At 43.1% G+C, this 15,456-nt stretch overlaps 1 protein-coding gene across 1 annotated transcript in view; it reads right to left on the bottom strand.

Moving 5' to 3' along the window:
* The window catches only part of LOC308319426 (neural-cadherin), a gene marked incomplete at both ends in the record, with an annotated part of 307,480 nt that extends 292,357 nt beyond the window's left edge, over positions 1-15,123 (bottom strand). The window contains one exon of the mRNA XM_080769498.1: positions 14,028-15,123. Coding sequence (XP_080625624.1) covers positions 14,028-15,123 — 1,096 coding nt within the window. The remainder of the gene's footprint in view (positions 1-14,027) is intronic.
* Between the last annotated feature and the right edge of the window lie 333 nt (positions 15,124-15,456).

The raw sequence follows: 15,456 nt of genomic DNA on the forward strand, positions 1-15,456 counted from the left end.
AAAATAATATATATGGCTCTCAAAGTGGGGTCAACTTAGTAATTCAGTACAACTATACAACGTAGGGCTGGTGAAACCAGTGTTCATTATGAAGTGACAATCATTCTGATGATAAGTGCAGAAATACATTCACGCTGCTCTAATTAGCATGTTAAATATTTCACAGGTTCACTTAATGGGAGCAGTGGTGAAACCATAAAGCAGTCAAAATCCAATTAGAAAAGAAAGGCCGAACACGCACACGCATGCACGCACGCGGTATTAACGGTGATAACTACATCATTACTGCTTTGCTTCATACCATCCTCCAATGGGTCTGTATACCCCAGCAAAATGTTTATGCAAGGGTGTAAAGTAAACCTTTCTCAAATTTTTGTTAAAACATCTTTGTTATAACAGGTATGTGCCTATGTGCATAATGCATCTATTCAATAACCTGCCCTATAGAGCGCCGCAGTCCCGCCCCCTTTCAGAAAAGCGAGTGGCCCAGGAAATGAAACCCCAACGCATTCTCCCATCGGCACTTCTAATATAATTTATTTAAAGACGGTTACGCCACGGACAAAGCCAACTCGGATAGTGACAAATCATGACAATGAACACAATGTTTTGGGCCGATCAAATAATTTATAAGACGAAAAACAAAACAAATAGTGTTGTCTCCTGACTTTCTTTTCTTCTTTCTAATGATTTGATCGGCCCAAAACATTGTGTTCATTGTCATGATTTGTCACAATCAGAGTTGGCTTTGTCCGCGGCGTAACCGTCTTTAAATAAATTATATTAGAAGTGCCGATGGGAGAATGCATTGGGGTTTCATTTCCTGGGCCACTCGCTTTTCTGAAAGGGGGCAGGACTACGACGCTCTATACTGGCAAGCACTGTTTCTTTTTGTAATATTTTTGGGTCCGAATGGAAATAATGTGGGATTATGCAGTACTAGATATTGCAGGATTATTTGGAAGTAAATGGCAATTAAAAATGTCTTGCGGGCCGGAGCGACAATTATAAATAAACCAGAAAGTAAACCCCATGCTGGGGCGGGGAGGGTTAATGGACGGAAATCCAAACTGCCAGTGAGGAGCTTCAACAGGATGACATACATGTAATGCAGTCTGTAGTATGCAGATGCAGATACAACACTGGATATAGACAGGCAGGCAAACTAACAGTAAAATCTTGTAAAAACATGTAAGAGAGACTTTGTTGCATTGCCAAAGTATTTTGACGTAACTTAGCTTGCTTTCATTTGGCTCAGTTATTGGCTCAGAACACCATCCTCCCTCTGGCATGCTTACTTAGAATGTTGTCTGGAGCTGAGGCTCAGGAAGTTTGGCTTGAGAATTAACAGTTTATTATAAGTGACACACTAAATGTCTGTATAAATCCAGTTAGTTGATATACACAGATTAATTATTCTGCATGTTATCACTGTACATCTAGAAAACAAGCAGTGAGATGTATGCGATGACTTGTACGTGACTCGAGGAGTGTTTGTTGACAAGCACATAAATCTATTGTAGTGTCCCAGGAGTGTATCCTATACATACTGTACATATTACAGTTAATTGTATCTCTACACTGATAAAGCAGCGTAAAGCACAGAGTTAACAGTCTGCGTACTTCCAATGTCACATATTTATCCTGTATCCTCACCTGTATGAGTTCTCTCTCCTTGGGTGAATTTGGAATGAGATTGTGAATGGAATGATGTTGTCAATTATTTGCATCATACATTTTCAGAGCAATGCCAATGTATTGACACGTGTTGTGTGTTATATGCTGGTGCACCTAAAATGAAAGAGTTTAGTGCACCAGTGAAACCCGCTGCAGAGACCTTGAGGAAGACCATGAGGAATTAAAAGTGAGAAAGGGAACAGAAAAGTCTTCTGGGCATTATTGTGTACTACAGGTGCACTTTCTGCGTCATTATTACATATTTTATCTCATGATTGAAGTATTTTTCAGCAAGGACGTGCACTGGGCTCAGTCCAGCTCAGTGCGGTTCTGGCTGCCTGAAGAGACTGAGGTCAAAAAGCCTCCTGTAGCCAAGGGACCTGTCCTGTATGGATTCTGGTGCATCACTTTGACGCAGGCAGCAGTCCATCTGCAGGCTGATGTACTGCCACATCTTACTCAACTGTCCAAAGCCAAATTCCAATACCCACAATCTCAGCCACAATATGTGACCATCTCATGGACTTCACATAGCTTACATGGGGGTCTTTAAATACGTGGCCTAAATACCGCTACGTTGAACTCTGCTAATAAATAAAATGCAATGATTTACGTTCGGACACTGACATAATATGACTTAGTACTCTACACGATTGTCACATATTTCAGCAGGTCACCAATTTCACTGTAACACCGCCATGCCAGAGTGACCGAGTGAGAATCTATCATTAATTAATATGTTTCTCTCATACTTTCATGGTAATAGAACTGATTGAAGCCTATTCAATCATTACTGATAGCATTCAAGGAAACAAAGCAAAGCACCGTGTGACTTTATTAGGTCCCAGTGACAATGATGATCATCTGGATGACCATGGAGGATTACAGAAGGTGCCTTTAACATAACGAGAATATATAAATCCCTTCGGACATTCTAAACGGTAGAAACTGACACTGCAATTTGTTACAATTATTATCTCTCTCTCTCTCTCTCTCTCTCATACAAACAACAGGGCAATACACAAGAATGATATGGAGAGATTGGCTCAAAGTTGCCACGTTGTCCTTGGCAATTAACAATGGATGCAGTAACCTTCTTGTGCAGCGGCCTTGTTCGCTATTCTGAACACAATGTGTTCTAATAAACGAACGATGCATTATTGAAGAAGAATTATTGATGCGCGCACAAAATGTACCATAAAATGTGCAAATTGTAATAGCTGTATACCATTCTTATTTATGTTCAACTAGTTTTCAAACCACAATACAATGCTACATTTACATACCTTACATACAATGCATGGATGTACTTTGTTTGGCCGCCGTGCCATTTCTTATAAACGTTTAAATTCAGAAGTGGGACCTCCGTGCACTGTAGGCTACCAGTGGCACCGTCAGGCGCTCAATAGTGCGGGTACATTTTCTTTTTTTACCCGCGAGCCCCACTGGTATCAGGACGGTACCGATCTGTACCGCCACTGAATGTAAATGTCATTGTTCAGCCCACAGTTCTAGGCCTATGTTATGCAATATTATATTGTGACTGCAACTCCTTCAATCCAATGTCAAGGTTTATTCGATACTCACATGGCAGTTTACTAAACTAATACATGTACACTTTGTACAGTATGTGAATAGTCATTTACATAATCTATTGAATTAAATAAAAGTATCATAAAGGCACAAACTACACATGAAAAGCCTTAACATTAATGGGTTTAAAAAGTAAATGGAATTGAACATCCCTGACAAAAGAAAGACGCTACTTTTCTGGCCCTGTAAAAATCTACCATACCGTGAATACATTATACCTCTCACAAAAATAAGAGATTGTCTGTCATGATCTCATCCATCATGACGAAGATGATTGACATGGATGCCCAGAAGTGAAGTCTGGGCGTCTTTCTCTCTCACTAGTGATGGCACCGTACCCCTGGCACGCTCTATACTTTGGGCAGTAATACACAACACAACATCACCAATCAGCTTGGTGTGTCACAGCCTTGTGGGAAATGGGATGAGTATGTGCAGTTTCCTATACAGTAAGCAGAATTACTCTTATGGCTACACTACAAACTATCAGCCTCATTTATTTATTTATTTTATTTTTAGAACATAATTAGCCCCTACACGCCTAACTGACTTGTCCCGACTACTACAGAGGAATATCTAGACTCAGCTCAGTTGGGTTAGGTGCAGATAAAAAGCAGCTGTGTGCATACTCTGTACAGACCGCACAGACGCCTGCCTGCATCAGAGGAAATAACTCCTTGCCAGGAGGTGCCAGTAGTCTGCAAGAATCTGCACAACAGATGGAGGAGCATTTTCATATACCACAGTGCTTAGATCTGCGCAGATTGGCTCCTACCGTCCTACGTCACCTGAATGTGCGATTCTGCGTGAACAAATAAATGCATACCACTGCCATGCACCCGAATTGTTCTCCAATTGTTTCTCCAACTTAAATGGCAAGCCCAACTTAAATGGCAACGTCCATGGTGTGTGTTCAACAGCTGAAAGACAGTGTTACTATGAAAACCTGCATTTCCCGTCAGTCAGTCAGTGTGTCATGTCATGCCTCGTGACATCACGCCTTGTGACACGTCACGTCACCTATGGCCATCTCCATATATGAGGATCACGACACTGACCTCATGTATGGATAACCATACATGGAGAAGGACATTCAATATGTTGATCCTACCCCACCCGTCCTTCCTCTTCGATGTCTCACTTTTGACTGATACCTGTCCATTCAAACTCTAGACGGGCCCGCCCCAAAGTTATTAGTAGAGTTATCAATAGGCCCAACCTGAGCCCTCATCAAACCCTGTACACTCAAGACACTGCCCCCGCTGCCACCCTTAGATCTCCATATGAGCTGACCTGTTCTGACATTCCATATATTGATCTGACCTCATCAAACCCTGTGAACTCAAGACACACTCCATATATGGCCAGTACAGAATTCATTCCATATGTTGATCTGACCCAGCCCCCATCCCAAAGCGCCAGTGCTCGCCCAGCAGTCTGCTGTCACCCAGGCGGACGCGTGCACGCAAGGTGCTTCTCGCCCTCAGGGCGTCTTACTGGTTTTGTTGACTAAGACTAAAAGCCTAAGGTTTCTGATATTTAGTCGACTAAAGCCCAAACCACACCAGTTGCAAGTCCGTGGGACAAAACCATTTTACAGTCGACACGGAACTATGTTTTTTTTTCAATTAATACAGTTGCAACCACTATATTAATGGTAAGTATTTCATACAGCTTAAGTTAAAACAAATCTGAACTATCCCTTTAAGACTAGACTAACACTAAACTATTTTAGAAGACTGAATAGGACTAAGACTAACTGGTGTGTTATTCAAAAGACTAAGACTGAATCAAAATCGGTCTGGCACTCCTCAGTTTGAATTACATTTCGCTCACCACAGAGTTGTGGGTGACCAATCAGAGCCCAGAATTCAACTACTACTACTATTGTGTATTCATTTCATGGGCCTCTACTGTTGAAGATGGACATGACAGCGAATGAGCAAAAGCGTTGGTGGACTACAGCCCTAACCACACCAAAGGGTCACCATGCAACTCCTTGGGTCCAAACGGTTGCAAGGAGTTAACGCTAAAACCGTCTTGACCCTTTGGTGTGGTTTGGGCCATTGAATTCCATACGTTGAATCACTAGGGTCAACGTGGGTCAATGTGCAACAAGACATATCACACCGCAGGGACAAAGCTAAAACCTTCCTGACCCTTTGGTGTGGTTAGGGCTTAAGAATCACTGAGATTTCACGGAGGGAGGGAGAGCTCCACTCTATTATCAACACAGACACTGATTGTTCTTGCCTCACTGCCACCATGCAATGGCCCTGTACACACCAGTCATTCTACAACCGATTTCTTAGGCCACAGATTAAAGTAGATGTCCCTCCAGATGTCCTGCCCTCGGTTGTTAGTAATTTTACACTGACATAATATTGGCTCATCATGTCATGCATGTTTTTCATTTATGTACAGTAGCAGTGATATGATTGGGTAAGATTGGAGAATTGATTACACTGTTCTCACACATACAGTAGAATGATACAAAGCTATGCATGTGTGGGTGTGTATTTATTTTTTCTGCAACAGTAATTTGTGAGCAAATGAAATGAGCGAAGTCTGGTGTTATGTGGGTGTCTGAACATTTTCCTGCATATCTGTGTGTTAATGAAGGAGGCGCTGCAGTTATAAAATAGGGCAAATTGCCCTATTTTTTCATAAATATGTTACTAATAACATATTAAAAGATGTCATATGAAAGCAGGGAATCATAGCTTCAAAGTGACATATTGGTTGTTCAGTTTGACCCATCAGTTTTGGAGATATGGCTTATAGAGTAATGTCTTGCGGAAAACAGCGAGTTGAGAAAACAGGCTTGAAAGGTTCACTTCTGTGGTCTCTAACATTACACCTCATGGTTGTGAGTTTTGTTTGCCGTTTGCAGAAGAAGAAGAAGAAGAAGAAGAAGAAAAATAAATAGGTAGAACAACAAAAAGGGAACATACGATAGGCCCTTCAGGCTCGGCCCATTAAAAATAAATATTATTTCACTTTCAAACAGAAAAGACAAAGTGCTTTGCATCAAAGAGATTGCATGCACTGTGCACACTGCACAGTGCTTCACAAAAGACATGAAAACAAGAAATACATAAAATGCATAAACATACAGAAATGGCACTCCTTTTGAACAAGCACATGGCGGACATCAGATGATAAAACATGCATAAAGTATAACATGGGAAATTCCAACATCGCCTATTTCAGCATTATTCTATTCTTTCCACCACTGGGATTTCTTATGAGTTTTGATATGTTATACTGTAAGTAACATATTTATGAAACTAAAACAGTAGTTTCTTCCAGCTATTTGCATACTGCCTATACTAATATAGATCAGATGGGGATTCACAACAAGAACCACATTATGTCCAACAGTATGTGTTAATTCATTGCATGCATCAGTGTGTGTGCGTGGGTGGACTTGTGTGCTGCCTGCCGGTGTGTCTACCATGGGAAGAAATCTGTTAAATTATTGAAACTTGCATGGACTTAAGTGTTCAATCCATATGTTGTGGAGGTTTGCCTCAAGCAGTGTGTGTGTGTTGTGTTGTGTGTGTGTGTGTGTGTGTGTGTGTGTGTGTGTGTGTGTGTGTGTGTGTGTGTGTGTGTGTGTGTGTGTGCGTGGCGCGTGCGTATATCTAATGCCTGTGTGAGTGAGAGGGACAGTGAGTTAAGGTGGTTGCACACTGGACACGTTTTTCTGAAAACCGATGGAGAAACACAGCTAAAAATCTGAAAAACGCGCTCTGTGTGCAGAGACTTTAGTGTAGCTGAGATGCAATATCTTCAAGGTCAACCAATTTAATTGTCAAATCTGTTGATTACTGTCAGCTGTTCTATGGAAAATAAAACTCACACAATAGGTGGACGATATCATCATCATTTTTCAACCACGGTTCGAGATCATGGATTTCACAATGCCACGCCAGACTTCCCTTGTCCTTCATTACCATCCCCAGTTCCTGCTTACTGATACATGTGTCCCTAGCGATGACATCAGGGTACGATAGTTTTCTACCTCTGGTCTGCTTTGAGGCAGGACTCCAGAGAAGAAGGGAAGATATAACCTCATTGTCAGCTCTGTAGCAATGGCCGGCAAACTGTGTTCTTCTGAATTGGACTAGTGAAGAAACACGGGGAAGGTTGCCGTATATTAGTCGATGGGTGGCTCTTCCAAGACAGATTTTGCGCTCTCATTAGAAGGCGGGTGTAAGTGACATCAAACCGTTTCTTTGAAATTGTCAATGTCTGGGAGCCATAGAGTAGAATCGGCTCAATGGTCGTCCTAAATATTTTTACTTTTAACATCTTACTAAGCTGGGATGACCAGATCTTATGCATGTCATTGCAGGCTGACCAGGCCATACCCTTCCTAGTTTGAAAGTCCTTTTAGGAAGAAGATATATAGGCTATGAACCCAAATACTTGTAGTCATCAACCTGTTTCAGAGGAGTGTTTACGTATTCCGTTTTTGTCTCGTTGAGATAAACACAGTTAGAGTCCTGCTCAAGAGACTGAAGGAGAGCCTGAGCATATTCCAATGATTGACTGATGAGCGCAATGTCATCAGCAAAGTCAGTGTCAGTTAGGTATTTAGCAGGATGACGAGAGCTTCTCCTAGGGTTTAGTTGGTAGCCCTTATCATTAATATTATCAACTGACATACGAAGAACATAATCAACAACAATAATAACAGGGCAAGTATGTCTCCTTGGAGAATGCCAGCAAGAATGGGGAATGTTGGTGTTTCTCTGTCAGGAGTAAGGATGACCGCTGAGGTATTTGTATATAGACATTTTATGGCATTGATCATTTTGTCGGGGATACCATATAATTTAAGAATTTCAAACATTTTGGCTCGGTCCACTGAATCAAAAGCCTTTGAGAAATCAACAAAGACTAGTGCGAGATCGAGAGCGAGAGCTGTCATTCCTCAATAACCCTACGTAAGCACAGGATTTGACTCAAAGTGGATCAACCACATCTAAATCAGTTTTGATTGTTTCGGAGACGAGTAGAGGCTCAACGAAGGGGATAAGACGATTAAGGATGAGTTTGTTGTAAAGTTTTGCAGCAATTGGCATTATGGAGATTCCTCTATAATTATTGGCTAATGAGAGGTCTCCTTTCTTATGTGTTGGGATGATCTGGTTTTTATGCCATATAGTCGGTGCCTTGAGTGTGTTGAAGGTATGATTGTAGAGATTGAGCAATAGATATTGGAATTGCTTACTTTTCCAGATCAATGCTGGAATATTATCCGGACCAAAAGCTTTAGATGACTTCAGTTGTTTGGTGGCGGCTATAATTTAATTGATGGTAAATGGGGATGTATTGATGTTCAGCGTATTTGAAACCTGTACACTCGGAAGAGTGCAGTCTTCTGGAAGGTTTTTTAACCCTCCCTTGATTCGGATGGTGGAGTTTGAATTCTTGCCCGACAGCTCTTTGATTGTTTTCCATGCTAAATGGTGCTTCTAGGTCTATAAAGGAAGAATCACTGTAGTAGAGAAATAGCCAACACTCTAAAGTCCTATACACGCTGAGGAAGGCTTGACGCCAAAATGCATCCGTGTTTTGTTTGTCTGACCAGCTTTATGCAATAAATGTACCAGAAGGACTTTAGAGTGCTGGCTATTTCTCTACTACAGTAATTATTTGTGAGCCGTGCACCCGATAAACTGCATTGTTTTGACTGAGAGTGCTCGTTTGCCTCTTCTTCTATTAAGGAAGAAACCAGACAATCTTACAATATAATAAACCAGAAAAAGTGCTCCTCGAAGCACAGGCCTCCACCAGGTCAGGTAGATTATTGTGGGCCAGCAATGTTCGGAATTTGGTCATTATAGAGGTGATGTAACCCTATGGTATATATATATATACAGTGGGATTGTTCCTTTTACTGGGTTGGCGGGCTGAGCACGCCGGCGAGGAGGGAAGCGGTCGCTCTAATCAGAGGAAGTCAGATACATTATTTTTGTTTGGACAGTTGTAACCCTGGCAGATCACGTTTGTTTCTTTGAATTATTTTTGTATATTAAATCACCTGTTCTACAGCACGCACTCCATCTTTTTAGCATAGAAAGAAAGCATAAGGATTACTCCGGAGAGGAGAGACATGGTGGTTATATACATATCGTTTTTTTGCACTGAGCCTCAATTTGTGACGTACACAGTGGTGCCAAACTACCATTTGAGTGGCTTTTTATTATTTTAAAATTTGATAGCCCTGTCAAGATATTAAAGGCTTTTTAAACCTATCCCTGCTCAAGAATGTGCTTGTCTGAAGCCCGTCCCGTTGTTACCTCCCTTCACTATTTCTGCACCTTCAACTGAAGTTGGCTGCTGATCATTATGGGCAAAGAAAATGCCTGCCGGAGGAAAGTGCCGTGGTCAGATGAAACAGAAACTGAGCTGTTTTGCCAGAATGACCAAAAATAGGTGTGCAATTAAACTTTTGACCAATACTGTACAATCACACAAATATACGCACAGATGCAGTCCATTTGGGTCCGTTTTTACATTACATTACATCAGTGTTAAAATAACACTGAGGATGTTACTGTGCAGTGTGCACATAAATCTTCATTTTATTATGCACCACCATGCTCACACGGTACATACAGGCACCACTGTGCCAGTATTCCTTCACCCACACTGCGATGGCAAGCTGTCCTCAGTCTCTCACCCATTGAGACGGGACTTCTCCATATAAATAATCGATCATTTCAGTAGTAAGAGCTTCAAAATGTCTAAATCTGGTCAACAAGGCCTGCAGTAGGCTATGCACTGGACAAATGTGCATGACATTATTTACGAGGAAATGTGTAACAGCGAGCCGTTTATTATTGTTATTTTTGGTGTTGTTATTTTCTGATTATGGTTCGTTAAATATATATATGTACTTATATTTCCATATATATATTTACGTTAGACATTAGTTCGCTCCTTACAGTTGTGGAGCTAAGCTTGTATATCAAGACTGTCAGCAGCGTTGTTTACGCTGTGCCATTACGGCCAGTATTGCTGCTATGTTACTGTCTCTGTTTTCTCAAGTACAGATGAAGAGTGTCTTTTCTTGCTGTTGTTGTTCTTGGAGATGACACCGCTAACCTAAGCTCTAGCTGTTTTGCTTTCATTGCGTTGGTTTAAACTTTGCTTATACTTTTGTTTTATGTTAGTTCCCTTTGGGAAGGAACGACAGGTAAAGTTGTAGTTTTCAAGTAAAGACTATTTCAACTGTTCCACAAAGGTGTCTGTCACACGTCACTCACACACACACACACACACACACACACACACACACGCAGAGGATACCGGAGAACTCGTCAGTTTACTGACTCGCCGCGGTTTAGTGCATTTTTGTTTTACTTCACCTTCATTTAAATTGCATTGAATTGAGAGAGAGGATAGTTGTTTAGAGTTTACACTAGATGAAGTAGGAATGCTAAAGTACGGAAACAATGTAATTCATTAGTAAACAATATCCTGAATTGGTAGCCAGCCCTACTATCATTGGTATTCACATACTCAACTTTTTATCGTCATACAGCTGACCATTTAATTGCACAAAATAATTTGATCACTTTGGAAATGAACTATAACATCTGTGGGTTCGACATACTACACTGATGAAGACAGCATTTTAGCATAACGAGGAAGACATTGAATTTTCACTGCGGCGAGTTGGTAAACTGGCGAGTTCTCCGGATACCCATGCAGATGCCTAGTACAAGGGACATAATGCAGTTGAAATGCAGGCCAGAAGTCTTCCATGTGTGTCCAAAATTCTAACTGGTGGGAAGAACATACAAACACATGTTCTCTCTCTCACAGACTCACACAGCCAGACACACACTCCAACCTTAAATAATATAATTATGCCCAGCATTGGAACAGCACACAGTCTGTCTCAATGCAGGCCACAGTAGTGGACAGGCTGACACAACCGGAACACCTCCTCAGGACAATAGCATGAAGATCTTGGACTCTTGGATGCACGCACGCACGCACACACACACACACACACACACACACACACACACACAATTCCACCACTAGAACACACAAGTATGCCTACGCCAAATATGCACTCTCTCTCACATTCTCCCATGCTGTGCATCGACTCTAAATCTCAAATCTCTGGAGTTAGAGAGAGGGAGACCAGGCGAACAGCCGCAACTGTCACTGTGTGTGTGTGTGTGTGAGAGAGAGAGAGAGAGAGAGAGAGAGAGAGAGAGAGAGAGAGAGAGAGAGAGAGAGAGAGAGAGAGAGAGAGAGAGAGAGAGAGAGAGAGAGAGAGAGAGAGAGAGAGAGAGAGAATGAGATGGGATTACATGTAGATAATGCGAGCAGATGGAGGGAGGTTGAAGCTAGAGTGGGACTTCACACTCAAAACAGATTATTAAAGATTCAACCGATAGGCGACAATGAGACAGATGCATCTCACACTCCCTAGGCACCAAGCATGACCCAGGAGTGTGTCACACTATAAGCCCAGAAATTAAACATGGGTTTGCGTGTGGCCAATGACCAGATGGACCGATCAGGTCATGACAACTTGACAAGACACCAAATCCTGACCTGGAGCCGCCGGACTTCTCTCCATTGATCTTCAACAGATTTGTTTGGCCTTTTGTACCCTGAGTCCCTGACCATAGCTTACTTTGAAATGGTTACGCTGCTTGAAGGAACAAATTGTCTTTTGCATTCAAATGTAAAGAGGTACCGTATGCAGTTAGTATGTGTATTAATAACTGTGTCATTTAGCTTGATTACGAAAAGTAAATGTCACATGACTTTATGATATATTGATAGATACAAGGCTTATTACATTTTGTGTCTGAGGAAGGGCGAGAGCCAGCACTCGGGTGCAATAAAAAAAAAACTACAACTGAAGCCCACAATGTGCAAGCGTTCTCTTTTAGTTTTCATGTTATATTATTTTCCTTAGCACCTGCCCAATTTGGGGTGTGGATGTACATGTCTCTCCTCCCTTTTAATTATCACATTTCCCTCATTTACAGAATCCAACCAATGTGCCTTGTGTTTTGTGTATGATTTGAGGTAATTATTTCACACTGCTGAAAGATATGTGGAATGGAAATGTTAATATTTGTTCTGTATCTGAGCTGGGTAATGAAATATGTGCATAGGCCAATCATTCATTAAAGTAGCCTGCCCTGCATCAGAATGTCATATTTGTTATTCTCTATAGTGATCAAAGGAGGCTAGGCAATATCATGATATCATTAGATTTTCTGATAAATGGCACAAAAGTGCTTGCGAGGTTGACTGCATATTGTTGCATTAATCCCCTCATCAGCAGTGCCATCAGAATTCCCAAATCAACCAGAGCACTTAAAAGTGTTGGGCTTCCACAGTAATTGTTTTTCTTTTCTTTTTTTTTGCATTGGAGAGCAAACATCTGGATAATTTGAATTCACACACAGTCCGTCCAACCTGTATACCTGTGAAATATGTCCTTCTCAATTCCTTATCCTTCCCTGAATCAGACGAGGTATTGATTGACTCACTCCCACTATCCCCGCAGTAGGGTTATCCAGGCCTGTAATGCAGTGGTTCTCAACCTGTGGGTTGGGACACCCAGGGGGATACCCACGTGAATTTGGGGGGTCCCTAGATTACCTTTTTAATAGCGAAAGATAAATTAAATTTGACCAAACATTGATCAAATTGTCAAATAATATACAATAACAAATTGTGAAAATAGCCGATCTACAAGCTTGTAGATCTGCTATTTTTACAATATTTATCAGTGGGAACTGAGCCAAACCAGATCTAATGCCTCAACCCCAAACAATTCAAAGTTGTCAGTAGGCCTACCCAGTTTAAATATGATTATTTTGGGGGGTCCCCAGTTCAAATATGATTATTTTTGGGGGGTTGTTGCCTGAAAAGGTTGAGAACCACTGCTAATACTAGCAAGAACATAGATGTGTAACTCAAGCTGGCTGCTATAGAGCAATACACATTAAAACAGCAATGTGACAAATAAAAACGTACAAAACAGAAACAGACAAACTCATTGCATTGCTAAGGAGAAGATATCGTTATGCTGGCCTTCCTAGTCTAGCCAACATTTTTTGTCTAATTTCATGCAATGTGTTTCTGTTACTAGCCTGCCTGCTCACTCGGGCCAACTCTCACCCTCTCATTGCATTGAATAATTATTATCCACAGGTAATTAACCTATTGTCACTGTAGCTGTCATTCATCTCCCATGAACTGACATCTGGCCTCATTAATTAAATGTTACTACTATATTAATGTTGTAGCAAATGGCCTATGTCTTTCTTTCTTCTTTTTTTCACTGGTTGTAATGCTGCTGCCTCAGAGATTTTTCACGTACATGCAGCCAGATTACATTGTGTTAACTGGCCTACTTCCTTCACACAGGTGTTAATAACAGGCTACCAATGAAGGCTCTGAACAGCAAGCAAGCTTTCCAGTGACACTTTCCAGTGACAGAATTAAACAACTTATGCTAAAGGTCAAAGTGATGGACCACAACAGTCCAGGTGGTAGCAATTACACGCACAGACAGCCATACAATTACAAACAAATGGCACATGTTAAGTAAATGGCTTTCCCTCTCCCATAAATTAACATGCACGCACGAACAAAACTTAATATCTCCAGGCACGCGCGCACACACGCGACGGCGCGCGCGCGCGCACACACACACACACACACACACACACACACACACACACACGCGCACGCACCTCTTTTATCTTGCACTTTGACAGCGATGTCCACCAGAGGCTCGGTCTCCCGGTCCAGTCTCCTGGATATCACTATATCTCCGCTGTCCCGGCTCACGCTGACCGGAGGGAAGCTGTTGCTCTCCGCGTCGGGCACCAACTCGAACGTGGCGGACTGGAACCTAGCCGAGTTCAGGTTCATCACAACCGAGCCGATGCCGGCGTCTTCGGACACGTTGATGAGAATCGGGCTGTCGTCCGCGGTGGGTTCCTCCTCCCGCACGGACCCCGAGCTCCGAGGTTTACGAGGTTTCCCTGCTTGGGAGTTTGGCGAGGGACCACCGGCGGCGGGCCAATATTGGCGGGGGTTAATTACCACGGCGACGCTCCGGCTGGTGCGCGGCGGCCACCCTCGGTCGCGGGCGAACACGCGGAACTTTATCGGGCTCGCGAGGCCGAGTATCGAGTCCACGATGAGTATATCCCCCGTTTTGGGCACCACGTAGAAACTCCCGTTCTTCGGCAGGGCGAAGTAGATGAGCTCGGCGTTCTTGCCGCTGTCGCCGTCCCGCGCGGTGACCGTGTGGACGACGGAGCGCAGGGCAGTGGCGTCGTCCAGGGTCATCTTCAGGGCGGCGTCGGGGAAAGTGGGCTCGTGGTCGTTGGTGTCCAGGACGTCCACCTTGACGGTCGCCACTTCGGCGGCCATCGGCGGGGAGTCCACCGCCTCCTCCCCCGGGCCGTGCCAGCTGCAGCACACCACGCCGAGACCCAGCGTGTACTCGGCCCGCTCCTCCCGGTCCAGTACCCTGGACGTCTTCAGCAAGAGGTGGCCGCGTTTGTGGTGCGCAAAGACGCGGAAAGCCTCGCTCCCGTCGCCGAGCAGTTTGAAGTGTGCCGCCGCGGACCCCGGCTCCTTGTTATTATTACCGCACAGCCTCCTCGAGTTGAGCCGCTTCAGCGGGACGCTCAGCCCGTTGAGTCTGGAACCGGGAGCGGAGTTTTCAAAGACGTGTCCGTGGAAAAACGGCACGCGCTCCTCGGTGCTGTTGTTGTTGTTGTTGTTGTTCCCAAGTGTGGATGAGACGAAAAGCGGTAGAAATAGAGTCCACATCATGTTTCCTTCCCTGCACCACAAGGAATAAGTGGTCCTACACAAAAATCTTTACAAGACCAATTTGCGCACACATTGCTTTGCCTATTGCCTATATGTTACCTCTTCCTTTCTTATCAACCCAAAACTTAAATCAAATTAACATGGTGCCGTGGTTTTAATTAACACTGCATAAGTTTTGGCTCGCCTGTGTGTAGTATACTTGCATCCTTCCTCTTCCTCTACAGCACTCTCCGCTGTCTCCAACAGCAGTCTGTGTGCGTGTGCGTGCGTTCGTCCGTCGTGCCCTAACAGGGAAAAGCCTCTTGCAACTTGAGTGCGCGTGTCTCCTTTCCC

The sequence above is a fragment of the Protomyctophum bolini genome (genome assembly GCF_963924005.1).
Source record: "Protomyctophum bolini genome assembly, chromosome: 1".
Classification (NCBI taxonomy): Eukaryota; Metazoa; Chordata; class Actinopteri; order Myctophiformes; family Myctophidae; genus Protomyctophum; species Protomyctophum bolini.